General features: G+C 35.4%; 1 protein-coding gene across 4 annotated transcripts in view; it reads left to right on the top strand.

Moving 5' to 3' along the window:
- Positions 1-20,339, top strand: part of LOC145688127 (serine/threonine-protein kinase ATR-like) — a 381,701-nt gene that overhangs the window by 290,544 nt on the left and 70,818 nt on the right. For all 4 annotated transcript variants that reach the window (XM_081761899.1, XM_081761900.1, XM_081761902.1 and 1 more), the window contains 3 exons: positions 330-620; positions 9,709-9,931; positions 17,638-17,816. In XM_081761899.1, coding sequence (XP_081618025.1) covers positions 330-620; positions 9,709-9,931; positions 17,638-17,816 — 693 coding nt within the window. The remainder of the gene's footprint in view (positions 1-329; positions 621-9,708; positions 9,932-17,637; positions 17,817-20,339) is intronic.

Genomic DNA, 20,339 nt, shown 5'->3' on the forward strand with positions numbered 1-20,339 from the left:
TATGGTTGTTTTGATGGCGAAGATGTTTCAGCTTTATATTAGTGTGGTAAGTTGCACTGTTTTCAGGTATTACTATTAAAATTGAAAAGTATCGGTATATATATATATAAATTAATATGCTACGCAATTTTGCCTTCAATATTGTGTTCGTAAGTGTCATATAAGTATTATTTATTTTGTGTGGCTGTTAATGTTGGAAACATGACTGCTCAAAAGTTCTAACTGTCGCTTAGTTTTACCTGTTAATAGAAGGAGAAAGAAAAACAAATGTGTTGTGCTTTTTAAAGAAGCGTTTTCGATATGTTTAAACTTGTTGATTTTATTTTTAGGTTGCATATGTTAAGTGAACTTCAGAGATGTGCTGACTTGACAAATTCGTTTCTCAGCCACCAAACTACTGATGAAGTTTTGGGTAGACAGTTGAAAGTATTGTTCGATGATTGGAATGTAAGACTTGATGTTGTTCGTCAAACTTCAAGAATAATCCAACCTATATTGGATATGAGAAGAAGTGTGTTAACACTGATGAGGGATCGATTCGGTTCAAGTGAAAGTCTTTCTGCTTTAATCACTGAAGAAATTGGAAAGCTTCACTTAAAAAGTGCTCAAGTAGCAAGCAAGTAAGTTCTTTAAAGTAAATTTTTCAAATAAGTATACAAGAATTCAGAAAACTTTTGTTGTTGTCGTTGTTGTTTATTTGTTTGTTTGTTTGTTTGTTTGTTTGTAACTTGCATAATTTCTTCTGCTTCTATAATACGTGTGTGCTTCGTAATGCTATTTCGAATTAATAAAGCTTACTCTACTGTTGTAATTTTTCTCACATAGAATCGTTATGTATATGTAGCAATTTGAGTAATATCTTGGTTCTATTTGACCAGAAGAAATGGTCAATTTAAAATAGGATGTCTATTGCACGCCAAGAAGTCCAGAAATCCGACTAAGGTAAAGAAAACCATAAATGTTTAATCCGAACAGAACTCAAGTCGAATGAGTGCATGAGTTCGATTTTATTACAATGTAAGTAAATCTTTCCATGATTTGATTGTTAGAAAACCACTCATATTAATTACAATGAGAACTGACTCTCTTGTTCTTTTAACGTGCACAGACATAAGGATTACTATTCCAGACATTTTCAGTAGCGCAAATTTAGCTATGGCAAAAGAAGTGTACATTGTACATTCTCAGCGTACGATAAATTTCCATGAGGACTCATATTATTCTTGGAGTAAATGTGTGACCGTGCTAAGACGCTTATGAGTTTACATCTAAGAGTACTGCTGAATTCCATTTTGAGTAATCAACAGTTATTTATTTTTCTGGTATTTCTCCTAAACTGCATATTACTAAGTATTACACAAAGACAAAATTATATGTAAGTTATATTAATGAATATGGTAGATAAGGTTGTGTCTACATAGTACAAAGCTGCATTTTCACGTTTTGTATTGCAATGAGAGATCGTATTTGTAGGTCATTTGTTACATCTTAAATTTAAAAAGAAAATGAAAGTTTAGTTTAAGCTCACTACCTCTAGAAATTAAACTCCTTCCACAAATTATCTCTGTGCTCTTTCTTTTTTTTTTCTTTTCTTTTTTTCTTTTTTAACATACTGGAGTCTCATGGCAGTGAATTGAAATGAAGTTTCTGGTTTTACATTCCCAATTATACTCTGTAGACTATAGGAAACGGATGAATGATCATGGAAGAATTGGTGGAATGAGAATGTGATAGGAAACACTAGTATCCCGAGAAACCGACGGACGTGATTGATGTCCATCACAAACTCTTATGTCTGGAGATCGAACCTGGGACCTCTCGCACCAGAGATAAGAACTCTACCAGTGTGTTACCGTGCCCCCAATGGGCCACATTGCGTTATACTTACTTGTTATAGGTAAAGACCCGTGAATTTCACTTTGAGTTATGAGTAAACGTCTCAAGATTTCCTTAGATTTCGGTTTGTAGGTCGATAAATATTGTAAAATTCTTTCAGTTTATAAGGGTAGAGCAATTAATGTACTCGGGATTTTGGACTTTCCCTTGTAACGTGCCTCTACGTGCTCCGTCCTGGGCCGCTGGTTATATAAACCAGGACAAATAATGGTTAGCGGGATTTGTAATTTCAATGAATAAAAGATATAATTAAAAGTTAGCATTTAAATTTTTCTGTGAGATCCCTATCAGGTTTCGTTCTAAATTATTGGCTATTTTTACTATTCCTATCGCAATTACTTCTTAAAATAGTATTAATCCTCAATCCTCAAAAAAAAAAAAAAAAAAAAAAAAAAAAGTGGGAAAACGAGGTAATACGGATAATTGAAATATCTGATTTTTAACTTGAAATTTTTTTAAAAGCTAGGTTGAATGGTACTATGAAATTATACAACAAGAAGTAAGCTTTTAATACAACTTTCAATAATTATTCTAATATATATATTAGACCTCCTGAATTTTATCAAACCAATTAGAATCCTATATTTTGTTCCTTATGTAATATAAATATATAAAGAGAATATATATAATCAAAAATTACACTCACCCAATTTATTATGTTATGAACATCCTTTGACAACCTTCGGGAGGAATATTTCGGTACGCCTCTTATAACCCTTATATAAATACACACCAAATATTGAAACTTCGAAACCTCACACGGATAAATAGGTATACAATATAATAACTATTATCAACTTCACGTTATTCTCGATTTAGTACACTATATTTGTAGAACTATTCAACTTTCATTAAAGGCCGTTATACGTACACATATCAAGACGAGATTAACCTTGCCAAGTTCGATATATCGTTTCGAATGGCTGTTCAGGCTACCGGCAGCTCATTCGAAAGTATGTGGTTCAGAAACTTCCACTAGAGGCGCTCAAGTACTCAATGATTCGGGAACTGATAGCATAACCTTCTAGAATAACAATGACCATATTAACCTTTATATATATATATATATATATATTTAGTGTGATAAATTATCACACGTAACACCCTTCACCTTTTATTATAAAAGTCTTTCTTAAATACAAAAATTATAATAAGTAGATCCTCTAATATATTGGGTAAAATTAAGATAGGAACCCGGTGACCAAGCGTCGTGGGCTTTTGCAGGTGAGGTCTCTCTCTCGGTGACCAGGCGTCGTGAGAGAGAGTAGAAACCCGGTGACCAAGCGTCGTGGGCTTAAGGTGAGGTATCTCTCGGTCACCAAGCGTTGTGAGAAGGGTTTTAGGGGGTTCGATCAACCTGGGCGGATTGATGCTCGATGGTGCGTGCTGCTCTCTTTTATCCTGGAGTGTCGGCTGCCATCGGTGATCTCCGTCTTGCCGACTACTGGCGAATGTGGGCGACTCCTCTTCGGGTCCGTCGTCTGCGCTGTTTTTGTTTACCATTAGCACGTGTTAGTACACATGGTTATCGCATGTTATGGGGACATGCGGAACCTTACAATATAGTGGAACACGAAAATTGCAATTTAGTAAGAGTGACAGAATACTTAATCATAACAGTTGAAATTTTATTAAAAAGTGATAAAAACGAAATTCACTTAAATCAATGAAAAGAAAAGCAAAAATGAAAATTTGATATATTGAAAGGTTAGCTCCTTGTTTATTAGCACCAGTGCTAAAATTTAATGTAAAGCAACTGAGGAAAGAAAGATGGTAGAAAAAGACTTCAGTTGTGAGCGCACAGATTGATTTTAATCTGTGACGTTTAGCAAAACACATTTCAGCTCCATGACTTCCGTATTATGATAGGTTCATAGCTCAAGCTCTTATCAACAGAACTTCGGGCAACACATAAACAGCAACATTTTTGAAGATCATCTTCAAAGTCTTGAAACAGAAAACTGTCAGGTCGGTCATCCTTCATATGTACATACTTTATTTTCAAAGTTATGAAGTTCCATATGTGAAAGCCAATAACGAGACTAATCAGTTGTTGTATACAACAATTTCTATGAAATTTGAAGTATCCAAAATATTTCTCAGGATCGAACTGAAATTTCTTATCTGAAAATGCATTACCACTCAATAGAGGAGATGTAAGATAATGTGTTTTCATTTATGCCTTCCACTCAGTGCTAGACAACTCATCTTCAGACATGAAATGATTGATAATAATATGATGTCATGTGTTCTCCAGCTTGATTTACATGCGAAGTTTGATTTTATTTTTTCAGCATATAGTATTTAGTATGTAGATTTCAAAAATTATGAATGCCATCTTTTGAATAATTTTGTATTTTTTTCCAAGATGGTGTTCAACATAGCCGCCATGTTTTATGTTCATCTCTTGTTTATGTATGTTTTCAGTCTAGAAGTGAAATTATTATTATTTTCTCAAGAAACGTAAACTTCGACTTAGCAAGAGCTGTTAATGTCTAAATTTATGCTGTTAATCTAAAAGATGTAATATTCCGTCTGACAACAGCTCTTTCATTTCTGCCATAGAAAAGTACACCTCATGTTCAGTTATCAATGGAGCATCGCCATCTCATTACCATGAATGCTCTTCACCTACCATGGAGAATAAAAGATTAGGTGATTGATGGTATGGCTGTCCTGAAGTATATAAGAAAAACGACATCAATGAATACTTGTGCAGATTTTTCAAAGGCTTTTGCTGGAGTCATTCAAAATATGGTAGTTGGTTATGATGAAGCTAGGCTAATTTTTGGCAGGTACATTGACAATTCATTGAAAGAACAAACTCGCAAGAAAAGGCTAGGCCAAATAGTTCCCATAAATTTTTCGTCAAAGACACGTAAACATAAAGCTAGTTCCCTTGAAAATCTTTGTCACATAATGAGACGAAAGCTCAATTAACATAATGCCTTGGGAAGGCAGTACTAAATTCTTTTGCAGCTAGTGATTTTAATATTGTATTTGGCTATTGAACCCAGACATACAGCAATAATCCAGATTTCTTCAGCCCTAATTTAACTGAGCACACACATGAAGAAGCCGATACTTTGATACCACTCCACGTACAGGACATTATTTCTCAGGAATGTGATATTGAGAAAGAAGTTGATGTATTTTCACCTGACCAGATGATGTTTTTAGTTTGCTCATGGACTTAGGCTCCAACTGTTCAGTCAACGGTGATATCTATTTTTTCACTGGGAAAGGAGAGAGGAATAGAAAAATTAATGTTCGTGAAAAGTGTACTTCTATTGGTAACGCTTAAGCCAAAGGACTTGTTGGCTTACATACATTCAGGAGAGGAGAGTGGGAAGGAAAGTTTTTATTTTTGGCATCTCGAATAAGAAGTGGATTGAATTTTATCTAAGTCTTCCTAGTGATAGTGATATAATAGCTTTTCAACGTCTTGATGATGAAAGCTTTGACCCATTAAGCATCATGAAAGCATTTGAAAAATGCATCTGTATAGCATATACGAAAAGTAGTCAAATTTACACTGTGTCAGAGCTAAGATGGCACTTATTCTCGACAAAAAATCTGGAAGGAGAGAAATTATCACCAATAATGGGAGCCCTGAAGCCATACATGCCCAGATCGAATGTAATTTCTTTGATTCCCAAAGCTATAAATGTCCCAAACCACTTTTACCATCTCTGTCTGGAAATGGATGGGAAACTACTAAAGACGGTTCTTTCGTACCTGTAAAATCACCTAACCTGCCAGCACCATTAAGTGTCACTGAACTTACCAAATGTGGATGCAATATTTCATGCACCAAAGGAAATTGCAAGTGCCGTACGAATTCTCTTCTACCTTGTACTTCTCTCTGCAGCAGTGACTATTCATATACCTGCTATTATAAGTGTGAAATCAACATTGATTTGAGTTACAGCGAATAGAACAGTAAATCACAGTTCAGTTTTTCTGCCAATATAACTTCTGGCGGTACAGTTCTCACTGATACGGATAGCATCTTAAGTAGATGGAAAGATTTCTTTGACGATTTGCTTAACACGCAGCCAAAAACTAATGTGCATGGAGAAAAGGAGATACACACCGCAGAACCGTATATTCCAGAACCCAACCGAATAGGAATAGAAACAGCTATAAAGAAATTAAACAAATTTCCGGGTGTAGACGAAATTCCGGCTGAGTTAATTTTAGCTGGAGGCGAAAAATTGTGGAACAAGATACACAAACTCATTCTCCTTATATGGAACAAGGAAGAATTGCCACAAGAGTGGAAAGAATCAACCATTGTTCCAATTCACAAGAAAGGCGAAACATCTGACTGTAACAATTATCGAGGCATTTCTCTTTTGTCAACATCTTATAAAATCCTTTCAAATATTCTATTAGCAAGATTGACCCCATACGCAGATGAAATTATTGGAGATTATCAGTGCGGATTTAGACGAAATCGATCAACTATCGACCAAATATTTACCATTCGCCAAATACTCGAAAAAAGTGGGAATACAATACCCCGGTACATCAAATATTTATTGATTTTAGAAAGGCGTACGACTCGGTTAGGAGAGAAACATTATACAATGATCTTAGAGAACTTGGAATACCGAGAAAGCTAATTAGATTAATTAAGATATGTTTAAATGAATCCCAAAGTAAAGTCCGGGTAGGAAAATATTTGTCCCCGACCTTTCACGTCGAGAATGGACTGAAACAAGGAGATGCGTTGTCGCCACTATTTTTTAACTTTGTTCTGGAATACGCTATAAGGAAAATCAAAGATAGCAACCAGGGCCTAGTTGAACGGTATTCACCAGGTTATGGCATATGCTGATGATGTAAATTTAATAGGGAATGATAGGAGAACAATAGAAAGAAATACAGAGATCTTATTAAATGCTTGCAGGGGCATGGGTTTAGAAGTAAATGCAGAGAAAACCAAATACATGGAAGTGCGTCGGGACTGTAATACGGCAAATTATGGATGCATTAAAATATTAAATAATACTTTTGAAAAAGTGGATAGTTTCAAATATCTAAGATCAGTATTAACAGACGAAAATATGGGGGGCGCGGTGGCTCAGTGGTAGAGCGTTCACCTCTGGTGCTTGGGGTCCCGGGTTCGATCCCAGCCTCCGCCAAGTGAACTTTGTGGTGGACAAACACCGTGCTCGTGGGTTTTCTCGGGGTTCTCCCGTTTCCTCCCACTTTCTTCATTCCACCATTTCACTCATCTCTCATCACCGTCTCCTTTAGCCTACCGGCATAACCGTGGGACGTAAAACTCAAGATTTCATTTTCATTTCAGACGAAAATCATATTCACGAAGAAATTAAATGTCGACTAAAAGCAGGGAATTCGTGTTACTGCTCGGTTCAAAATCTCTTGTCGTCGCGAATTCTATCGAGGAATCTGAAGTTTAAAATATACAAAACGACAATCATGGCTGTTGTTCTGTATGGTTGCAAAACATGGTCGTTTACTCTGAGGGAAGAACATAGACTGAAAGTATTTGAGAACAAGATCCTGAGACGAATATTCGGACCCAAGAGGAACGGGAATGGGGAATGGCGGAAACTTCATAACGAGGAACTACATATTTTATACGGTTTACCCAACATTGTTAGGGTCGTCAAGTCTAGGAGGCTTAGGTGGGCAGGTCGTGTAGCTAGAATAGAAGAAAGTAGAAACGCTTTCAAAGTCTTGACTGGAAGACGAATCGGAAAACTACCATTAGGGAGACCTAGGCGCAGATGGGAGGACAATATTAAGATGGATCTCGCAGAGATTGGAATACAAAGTAGAAACTGGATGCAGTTAGCTAAGGATAGAAGTCAGTGGAGAGCTTTTGTGAACGCGGCATTGAACCTCCGGGTCCCATGGGCCATAGAGTTAGAGTTAGTTAATTACCAAAAAATACATATGTACATATATACGCGAGCGCTCGTCTTCATGTATGGACTATAGAGTAAAATGATTTTCAGTATTATATCTAGAGTCAGTATTAGTATTATACTCCAGTATTATAATAGCAGTAATCACAGTATTATATTCCATCTGCAATTGTATGATGTAAAATAATTTTCAGTGTTATATCTGCTGATTTTATTCCAATAAACGTATTACTTGACATCCACACTAGAAAAATAAATTAAAATACACCTTTACCACAGGGCCGCAAAGGACAGGTATATTTCTTTGAGCGGCCGTCATTTTGAAATTTTCTAACTGATCGTTCTGATTTTCGCACATACCTAATGTATTGTAGACATCTATCTTTTGACCAAATTTGATGGCGACCGGTTTATAATTGAATAAATTACGATTTTTTAAAAGTTCAAATGGACGATACTTTGAAATTGTTCATCCGATCATTCTGGCTAACGAAATCGTCCGAGATATTGACACAGCCAATTGTTGTGCCAAGTTTGGTTTCAATTCGTAAAAACATGCGGCAGTTAGTGTGTTCTTAAAAAACGTTATATAGCATTGTGTACATTATACAAACATTTGAAGTGGGGGTGGTTTTCGTGTCAGGATGTGATAATCGGAGAAAATACATAGAAATTTTCCGTAATTTATGAGCGTCTGCAATAGGAATCTTCTAAAGAAATCTACTTAAAGTATTCTAGTTTTAATGAGATGGCCATTTTGGGCGCCATCTTGAAAAATGATAAAAATGTAAAAACAAAAAATGGCACCTTAAAAATTGGAAATCTACTAACCTTTTCTATAAGTTTCAACAAAAACATCAAACTTAGCACTCAAATCGAGCGGGAGCTGTAATTTCTGACATTAGAAACCCTACTCTAATACGTTTGTCTCACTTTCATATCCACCTTATTTCATTAACAATAGGGTCACCTACGTTCGCAAAATACTGCCTACAGAAACTTGACTTCAGCTGGACGACACAACGGCACAATTTGTAAAGAGACAGATGTTGTATGAGGGCAGTTGACAAAAGAAATCCTCTTGGCTCCAACACTGCCGAATTAGATGGATTGTTTTGCAGACACATCAATTTACATTTGTTGCTTGACATTCGTGAAAGAAAATACTAAAGACAATAAAGCGTCAACATCTATCTACTTCGAGTCATACAATACTCTGCTGAACCTTTGGCATTTTAATTTTCACGATTCCTTTCGCTAGTAAATTCACGCAATTAAACGTCAAAGTTTTTGGATATAAATATTCACTCACACCTGATGCTACATCTCTAAATACTCGATGGAGCAATGCGAGCATATAACATTGTATCGTCATTTGACACAATACTCCATCAGAAATGCAAAGTGAAATGTTGATTGACCATTCAAATGTTATGGCATATGTTCTTTATACACTGGTTTAAGTCAAATATTACCATCTTCGTGGATCTAGTCTGTCGATGTAACTTTCCCATACGAAAATGCAAAGGTTCTTATCATAATCATCCGTGTCTTGGTGACTCAACTAACGGTAAATGCGAAGACCATCCAAAAAGTAAGTTCCGATTGGCTGTAAAATGAAGGACGAACATCAGAAGAAATATTATTATTATTATTATTATTATTATTATTATTATTATTATTATTATTATTATTATTATAGTTATTTTTTGTATATTAACTATTACACACACTCCTGAAATTCCGTAAGTTATCCATACATTCGTCAATGCTATATAATACTTTTATTTTGGAGAGAAAAAGAACTTATAGTACGAAACATTTAAATAGTGATTCGAGTTTGGCATTTCGTGGGATGCCAATTATCTTGGCGTTCCAGGTGTTAATGACAGATATTTTATTTTCACAGGGAGAATTTTCATCATCAAGCTTACAATCACATACTAGCTGCTGAACAACTTGGCGTGAAAGAATCATTCATCGAGAAAGCTCGATATTTTTGGCAAGGTTCTGACCATTCCCGTGCCTTGGAGACATTGCGGAGAGGAATAGAAATGTTTTATCCTGACCCAAGTGAATTACATATTCCAAGTTGGTCTTCTGATCCAGAGCAGCAAAAACATCGTGCTCAGGTCTGTGATAATAAACTAATCTTATCTTTTATCTAATACAGTTTTAGGTATATAGAAGTGCAGGTATTATTGAGATTCAGAGTATTAATTTTTTCTTAATACGGTAGAATTTATGTACCTAGTGAAGCCAATAATTCATCTTAACGTGGCATAATGGTCGCATAAATCTGTTATATAAAATTAAATTCCATATCATACTGAGATGGTAATTAAACGTGAAAATTATATGCTTGTTTGGATGTTACTAAGCTGCATGCTAGGAGATTCAGTTCCCTTAAATAAATATTTAAATAACAATTTTTAAAACATTCAAACTAATTTTTTTTTCAATAAAAGCTACCAGAGGCATAGAGATCTCTTGCATAAAGGAAAAAGAAGTCACTTTTAAATAAACTGCATATACTGTGTATGTATACATAACTACGTAGAAAACAGTAGATCGTTCAAAAGAAAGAAAAAATCGCTGACATCTATATACACAAGGTTTGTTATCAGCATTTTTGATTTTAGCAAAAAGCTTCAACTGCACGTTGTGAAAATAGGAACAAATTAACATTTGTGCTGGTTTTCTTCCAAGTAGATGAAGTATTACATGTAAAAATTAAAGTAAGAGTTCCTTACATGACGATTTACTGAATACTCTAAATATAAATACTTAACTTTTCAAATTCCTGGCAGGAGCTCATGTGGTTCGGATTGCACGTTATTCAGTATGTCCAGTCTCATGTAGCCTCGCTGCTGAAAGGGACGTTAAACTCAAAATCAACTTTTCAGGCCTCAAATAGTCCATCGATGAATATAAGGATGAAACGAGAAATTATTTAGTGATGCACTAGGAAGTATATTGAGCAACTAATGACTCATCAAAAGCCTCCGTTTTTGGAATTTGCTTACAGTTTTAACTCTCTCTCTGTGTCTTTCCTTAATGCCTTAGAACATAACTCAAGCTGCTGTATGTATTATATTGTGAAACTTGTTCACACTTGTAGAAATAAGATGATTTGAATACAAGAAACCAGTTTTTTTTTTTTCTATGTGATGTATAAAACGTGTAATTTAAGAACTTTACATCGTTGAAGACAAATTAATCACTTTTTTAAATAACACTAAAATTGTGTTAAAGATTTGTTTTCCAAATTCTAGAGATAAAAGTCCGGTCGTTGGACAAGTATGTATACCGTATATCTTTCTGAAACATTTATGCTATTCAGTGTAAACTTTTCGTGTGAATTAAAAATATATTAAGTATGACGGATCCGAATTTCAAAATACATCGTTCACTTTTTCTTTATTTATTTTAATTTCATTGAAAGACCAAGTTAATGATGAAAATAAAGAAAGAAAACAATCGTTGACATAAAACCGTATGAACTATTGATTTAAGAGGACTTAAGAATAAATTCTGGATATATGTATTTTTTTAAGCTTAAGCGATAGTTTGGAAGTATAAAAAGTAAGCTAAAAGCCCTATATGTAGAATTATACTTACCAGTAAAGGGTCCAAATGGATGAATCGAGTTGCGGGATGGGACATAGTGTGTCTTATAGAGGGTATGAAAATATGTACATGTGCAAAGTTATAGCGGCTGAGCGCCATAAGAAACTGAGACGGTCAAAGTTGGTGGGGAAGGCCTATGCTATGTTATAGAAATACATCAAATAAAGTGTTGTCATAAAAATAGTGAAAGATAGACAATACAGAGAGTAGCAGTTTTACATATTGACAAAAGAAGAATGGGCAGAGTAGATCATGAACCTCCGCCGCCATTTTGAAATTGTGATTTTTTTGAAATGGAAAGGTAGTCATGTGATATATGTTAGGGCCAACAGCTTCTCTAAAAGTCAATTATGAACTTTAGTGATCGTTACTTGTACTTATTTGGAAGATTTAGGATCATCTTTACAGTTATTTACGAAAATTTAGGAGACTGATACTCATATATTGAAAGTTTGGATTATTATGAAAATACAATCGACTGCAGTAGCCCACTTTTCATCCAGATATCACATGCTACGCTCGTCCCAAATTACTTTTGCTTATGAAGGTGGACAAAGAAAGTTGAGTGAAAATATAGCAAGTTGTGAAAAAAATAGTGGTCTACATACAGTACGTTGTAATTGCATTCCAATCTATCAGATTTTATTATTATCTATATTAGTAAGTATGTCATTTAACGAAAGGTAGCTATATAAACTCCACACTCTTTTTAACTAAAAGCGAAAAACAAAGCGGAAACGGTTCTTCCAGACAGTTCCGAACAGTTCTCTTCGGCACTATATGAAACAAATCGGAATAATGTCATAAATAATAATGCACTAATATATACCTTGGATATCAAATTTCACTGTTAGTTTTCTTGGCTTGTAGATATGTTTAACTTAAATTCGTTTTCGTGATAATCCAAACTTTCAACATATAAGTATCAGGCTCCTAGATTTTTGTCAAAAGGAGTAACTATAAAGTTGATCCTAAATCTTCCAAATAAGTACAGATAATGATCACTAAAGCTCATAATTGACTTTTTGAGAACTTGCTGGCCCTAATTGATATATCACATGACTACCTTTCCATTTCAAACAATATCACAGATTTCAAAATGGCGGATATCAAGATGGCGGTGGAGGTTCATGATCTACTCTGCCCATTCTTCTTTTGCCAATATGTGAAACTACTACTGTTTGTATTGTCTATCTTTCACTATTTTTACGACTCAACACTTTATTTGATGTATTTCTATAACATAGCATAGGCCTTCCCCACCAACTTTGACCCCCTCCGTCTCCGTTTCTTATGACGCTCAGCCGCTATAACTTTGCACATATACATATTTTCACATCCTCTATCAAACGCACTATGTCTCATCCCGCAACTCGATTCATCCATTTGGACCCTTTACTTGTTAGTCTACTTTGGTGAGTAGTTATCAACTCCAATTATCGAAGTAGACTGAGTATATTCGTAAATCTATTTATAATACAGAACCATCTGTCCGTCAACGTTTACATCCGCTCATTGTTGCCAACAAAATTTTTAACATTTCCACTAAACATTACAAACAAAATACAAAATTGTAAGTAGTACTTTCAATGTTACAGATTTTTACTTTTTTGCAGGACTTTTGGAAGACTCTGTATATAATAATGATCGAAAATGACCAATATTAGTGTCTAATCCATAGTTTTCGGGATCATTCAGATGAACAGTGACATTACCGATCCGATTTAAGTCCAAAATCAGCCCCGCTACTTGGGGGAATGGGAGAAAGAGAGATATAAAAATGGATCGAAAATGTCCACTATCACTGTCGAGTTTACAGTTTTCTGATTCGCTTAGGTGAACTTTATACTTTCGATCCCGTTTAAATTCAAATTCAACCCCGCAACTTGGGAGAGGGGGAGGAAGAGATTTAAAAATGATCGAAAATGACCGATATTACTGCTGAATTCACATTTTTTGGGGTCGCTGAAATGAACGATGACACTTCCGATGCCATGGCCCGCAGAGGAGTTAAGGGGGGCTATAGCCCCCCTTGACGCTCAGGTATACACTGGATAAAATGGACTTCAGTCATGCTTTACACTGAATAAAGCGGCAAACTATGGTTTAGCCCCTCCCTTGATCATATCCTGAGTCCGCCATTGTATATATGGTCGAAAATGACCGATATTAGTGTTGAATCTATAGTTCTTGGTGTCATCGAGATGAACAGTGACACTTCTGGTGCTGTTTAAATCCAAATTCTGCCCCGCATCTTGAGGGGGGGGGGATTGAAATACATAAAACTGATCAAAAATAACCCATATTAGTGTCGAATTCATAGTTTCCGGGTCGCTGAGATTACCGGCGATACTCCCAATCCCGTTTAAAGCTAAATTCAGCCCCGCAACTTGAGAAAGGGGGAGATAATAAAATGATCGAAAATGACCAATATTAGTGTCGAGTCCATGGTTTTCGGGGTCGCCGAGATGATCAATGTTCTTTCCGATGACGTTTAAATCGCTGCCATTAAAAACAAAAACAGCATATTTTACGGGTACTAAACACATGAGAAACGGAGTTGCGCATTTAAATTTTCATTTCAACCCTGCGAAACATACATACATATATATATATATATATATATATATATATATGCTGGTACCGTATATACGAACAAAATTTAGTACTATTTATTTGTTTGCATTTCTAAGTAAATATTGTTGTGTAAATGAGACTTCTGCATCAGCTTCGCGAACTGAAAATTCCTACTCTTAATACTGTTCATTAACAGTAATAGATAACTTGTTTTATTTACGCTCGCTCGCATCTAAAATTCTGCTTATCTCTATTCCAATATTCACATCGTTATACGAAACAGATCATACTTCAATAGCTAAATGTTACAAAACATTAATAATCACTGCCCTTTAACGACGGGATATTGTTTTCACAACCGCTAATTCCGTTAAAGGCAGTGGTTCTCAAACTTCTTGTTACTGCGACCCACATTAAATAAAAAGTATTTTGTGGCCCACCTACTTTTCTTCAAATACACATTGGCATTCTACGTAATTTTGGTGTATTTCAAAACAGTTAAATTTTGTAAACCATATCTCCAATGCAGTTCGTTTAATAACAGTACCTATGAGTGATTAAAATGAAATTTATTTGGGAATGTTGTAAACACCCCGAGCGACCACGAATGTTACAAAGTGCAGCTCGATGCTTACATCTTAATAAAGCAAAATTTAGTTGGTTGCTTTCATATCTATCGTAAATATCTCACTTTCAAATTAAATTGTAATGTAAATATATGAATATAGTGTCCTGTCGGTACAAGAACGTCAGTCGGTGACTATTGAGCAAGTGTCATGTAAATTTCTTTCTCAATAACTGTATTTGTTATATGAAATTGTACGCTTGCGCAAAGAGGGTTAAAGTGTTTCCATAGAAAGGTAACACAGAACTAAGACTAGTTCCGTCGTAGTGCCCTATCCGGTGACAGATTTTGACTCACCCATTATCTTTCCATCCTTACCCAGCATCTGTACTGACTGTACAATAGGGCAGGGCTCTGAGTAAGCACTTACTTTTCATTTCAGTAACAGACACTTCCAATTATCATTTTCTGAGTAATACTTCACAACATATGTTTCTGCATCAAAATAAAATTTTGATAATTAAAAGGAGAGAAACTTCTCGAGACCCATCAAAAAGCAGGCCGGGACCCACCAATGGGTTGCGACCCACACTTTGAGAAGAACTGGTTTAAGGGGTAGTGTGAAGTTTATTTTTTGTTACTGTTCAAATATTTACCGTGAATAGAGAATGAAATTTTCGGTATATATAATTCCTATGCGTTATACATTGTGGTGTTGGAATGTATAACGCATAGGATATGATGCTTTAGTTTTTTTTTTTTTTTTTTTTTTTAATTTCAACGCTTCCAGTGTACCCTAAAAAAATGTAATAAATAAATAATGACCATGTTTTTTTTTTAATATCCAATTAGAACTGGACAATCTACGCAAAATTTCCAATCGATCAGTGAAAACGTCATCTTTCTAGAGCCTGTAGTTTCCGAGATCTCATTATCGAAAGGATTGACCACAAACATATAAACATAGTTTAAAAGAACTCGGAAGATGACAGCACAATTCACTTGCATTTATTTCGGAGAAGGCTTATTAAAATGGAAAGGCTTTGAACAATAATTTTAAAAGATAAACTTTGTGAAAAATCTCTCTTTAAGTAATTTATTTAATGTGCACCTTTTTAAAAATATTTGTCTTTGTTATAAACGTGAAATCAGAAATAACCGTAAATCAAAGATTTGAGAGCTAAAGTTATAGGTTGGAGCTCGGTCGCTCGTAATTGGTATCGTAACATTTTAATAGATAGATATACATTTAATAACGTAATCTCGAAATTTAATTACCTACCAATGTTGTAGCGGTTAATAAAATTGCATATAAGTCAAAAAACGACTGATTTTGACTTTACTAATCTCACTAAAGTGCGGAAGATGACAAATGACTCATGACAGGCAATCATTGTTTCGCGTTAGGCGGCGCTACTATATGAAAATTAGAATTTGCACTTGAAATGTACTATGTACTATCTGCAGACAAATTATACATCTTATGGCATAAACTAAATGCACGAAACGTTCGAATGACTACACGGATCAAAAATCTGTACATATCAAAACGAAATATACAAGATAGCGCACTGGTTTAATCCTAAACAGAGATGAATGATTAATATTTCGAAATACATTGTCAGTAGATAAATAACCGAAACACACTCACTCGCACTTCACATTTACTCACTAGATATCACACGCTATTAATTACACAAATAAACACATATCACTACACAGAATGGAAACCTACGTGTCTACACTAAATATGGGTACACATTTCTTAAAAATCAGAAACACTATTTCGATCGGCTCTGACGTGAAAGGGAGGAAGCGAGGTCTAAAAAGTCCTTGCACTCGAAATTAAGAACTTACATTTTGTAAAATGAACTTTGGCCAACAAAGTGGTTGAGGAAGATTCCTTTCTGAAGGAAAGGAACCTTCACTTCTTAAGTCAACCCATATTAATTTTTGGAAGCTACATCAAATAAAAGTAAATGGGAGTCCCTGCTGAAATTTACTCGCACATTTTAGTAGCTAACTCACTTGACTCGAAAATATTGTATACCGCCATGTCCTGTCTATCACACAAACATACTACACTGAATTAAAAAAAATACAATGGACAGGCTACCAGACCTAACAAGTTTACAGTAGATGAAGGAAAAATCTCGAAGGGAAAGCTAATCTCTGATTGTAGGTTCTAGGTCACAAAACCGGAAATGAACATCTGCTTTCACTTTTAATCCTGTCCAGTAGAATTCGTTATTACTAACATGGCGTCGGTAATCTTGGACTCCATATTTACTATAACTGCTTTTCCTTTCGATGGAATATTTTTTTTTTTATTATTATTTATTAAATAATCCTGTCCTATTCTTCGTTTAAACTGCCGTTTATATCATATTGTAAACTATTTTACCTTATATTCAGTAGATTTCCACTCGGTCCTGTACAGATTTACACAGCTCGGCTTTTTGCATATTACCTCATCGATGTCTATATCACAAAAGCTAACTAGAAGTGCGCCGAAGCACTGAGGTTGCGTACAATTTCTAATCACGGCACAGAATTTTCTCGCGGCGGCATTACAAAACGAATAGGAAATGGTTAAGACTGGATAAAACCCGATTTCAGCAGGATATGGGTATCATCGGGCAGGAGGGGGTCTTATGTGTCCTACCTAATTTCGGATTGGTGATAATTCAGAAGAAATTCTATCCAATTGCTAAAATATGGATTATATTGAAATAATATGTACCATATACAAGAAATGAGATGACCATATACAAGAAAATTATGAAGAAAAATAGACGAATAAATAAAAAGAAGTTATTTCCTGAGAACCTACACACCAAATTTTCCTAAACTTACAAATAATTTTCATCTGGGTGAAGACGAAACGGATTGGGGATGTAAATTAGAGAAATTTATACAGTGGGTGTAAAAATTATCGGGACAGGGACCAAGATTTTTTTTAAAAAAATTAAGACACCAGATACACTGTAACTAGTCGGTTACACATTATTAAATGATATTACATGTATATTCGACATAACTATATAAGTATTTTCAATTTTACAGGCAAAATTGCTCCTGGCTACTTACAATGATGAACTGGTATCCGTTGATGTGGATAAGAGTATTCAGCATTATAGGGAAGCTGTCGATTCGTTTAAGAGCTGGGAAAAAAGTCACGTTTGCCTTGGCCAGTATTATGATCGCATTCATCACTCTCTAGAGGATAACGCGAAGCAAAAAGGGTAAGTCATTTTTCTTCTTGATTTATATAGCTTTTGTGGTTCAAAATACGTCCCTGAGGGAAAGGTATGTAATGGGAATGGTGGGATGTCCGCGAAAACACGAGCGTACAGCAGACAAATACTGTAGTCATTTTATTCGAAGGCAGTAGATGTCACTGCCTGCGTTCTGTTTATCCCTTCTGCACTTATGCTACTGACTCAATAGGTAACGAGAGGTGTTTACAAAACAGTTTCAAATATCAAATTACAAACGACTGTTCACAATGTTGATTTCGAAGTTAGGTTAAACCAAAATAATGGCATTGCTGGAAGAGAATCATAGACAAGAGAAGGTAGTATGCCTTGTTGGGATTATGCAGGAAACATTGGACGGTAATCATGTATGGGCTTCGAACACAGCAGATATTAGCGAGTTTAAGTGTTCAGGAGCAGATGGTGCGCTTTATCCAATACGTGGTGCGTTTTGTCACAACATTTATTGTGACAGAATTGTGTTTGTAGACGATAATGCTCACTCACATCGTACAGCACTAGTAGGATCTTCCTGCGTATAACTTACGTTTGTGCCACATGAACTGTCCCCCTATGTCACGAGATATAAACTGCATTGAATATATGTGAAATATGTTAAAAACTTTTTTTTTTTTTTTTTTTAAGTCCTGTACTGCCTCTAGACACACTGCAGAACTTCGTTTACACTGTCAAGATAAAATGAAACATTTTCCCCATGATAACGCCACTACAATTATCGCAGGAATATGTCAGTATGTCATGCAACTACACAATGCAATTGGAGGTCATACACATTATACGGAAACATGATCACTCATTTCCCACTGGGCTCAGACACTGTTCTTTTGATTGGATTGTATGCGCTTGTTTCGGTTTACCAGTGGATACCCTCACCTCCTTTGCGTTTCTATTACTATATATTCCCAGGCTGTATGATCACATGATAATGTAAAGGTTGTACTTTTATATTTCCTTGTCCCATTTATGGTATTTTCACGACGTTTACTATCGCCTTGATACGCATGTTGAAGTAATATAGTTCATAAGCAGAACTTTCGCATGACATCTAAACAGAACCCTCTGGATCACAGCCCATGAATGGCTATGGCCGACCAGACAGTTTTTACTTGGGTAATGTAAAGCACATCAGTTGCCATCGCCGCTATTTCTATATTTATGCCTGCTAAATAATTATCTCCTCAGTTGTTTCACGATGCTGGATAAATAACAAAAATTCTGTTTTCCCGCATAAAGTTGAGGACGAGACCACGCAAACTAACAATTTGCTTACACAAAAAATCAGTAATTAATTTTTGATCAGCTGTATGGAGGTTTTAGCTTCTTACTACCTTCAGTATAGTGTCATGTGGGTGAGTATGTATTTCTGGAAACACATGGGATTTGTGACCATCCGACAAAAACTTTAAAGTTATTAATTGGATTAAGAAAGAAAGAAAAAGAAATGTTGCCTACTGTAAAGTCTGCCCATGTAATATAAGTGAATGTCTAGCTTTTCCATTGTTGGGAAGTTCTGGGTGGAATTTCTACGCAATTACCGTGTGGGATTTTTCTCGGCTTATACTTCAGTTCTATCGGAAGGAGCATCTTCCTTCCAAATACAAAAGTGAGTCATAAGTTTCTCTATATTGCCATACGTGTATCATTTTCAGACTGTGTGTCACATGACTGAAGCAGTTCATGCCGTAAAAGATGCTCGTTAGTACGGCTGTGTGTGTATATATAGCGTTAGTTTGTCCAGCTGCATTCTGTGTTTTACTTGACGGGCACAAACATGCAACAAAGTCTTATAAGGGGATTTTTCCTTTACGATTTCGGAACCCGAAACTATTGTGTTAAAGAAGGAGACGATCACAGCGCACCAATCCGATAGTTCAAGGAATTCCACTCGGGCTGCAATAATCTCTCCGATCAGCCAGGGAGATTCGATAACCTCGTATTATGCCAAGCCATAGAAATACATTTGAGAACAACCACGCAGAGAATATGAGGCGAGCTTATTATCTCACAGTCCAATGTAGTTGATTACCATTACGACCTCGGCAAAAACATCCGGTGCTGCCAAACTTTTAATTCCCCATTGGATTTGTTTCTATCATTTTCAGTTTTTTTTCCCTTTTGCAGGGGGAGGGAGATTATATCTAAAATTTTGTTAGTAAAGAAATTTTAAACTCTTATGATTATTTAGAAAGTGAGAACTTATTTTTGGATCAAAAGATCCAATATATTTCAGGCAAAAATTGTCTTGTAGGCGTTATATCTGGAGAACTACACATAGTGTAACCAAACTCAAACTATCACTTAAAACTCAATATGATGTGATTCGAAAAAAAAAAAAAAAAAAAAAAACTCGATTTAGGAGCCGTTCAAAAATTTTGTGGCCCCTGATCCAAAAACTAATTATTGGTCAAGATCGCAATCTTTTGATGCATTTCTTGGATCATTCCTGAAATTCTTGGCAAAGGTCGCTATCTTTTGATCCAATTTTTGGAT

This window comes from Thermobia domestica, chromosome 6 (genome assembly GCF_964235325.1).
Source record: "Thermobia domestica chromosome 6, izTheDome1.hap1.1, whole genome shotgun sequence".
In the NCBI taxonomy this organism is placed as follows: domain Eukaryota; kingdom Metazoa; phylum Arthropoda; class Insecta; order Zygentoma; family Lepismatidae; genus Thermobia; species Thermobia domestica.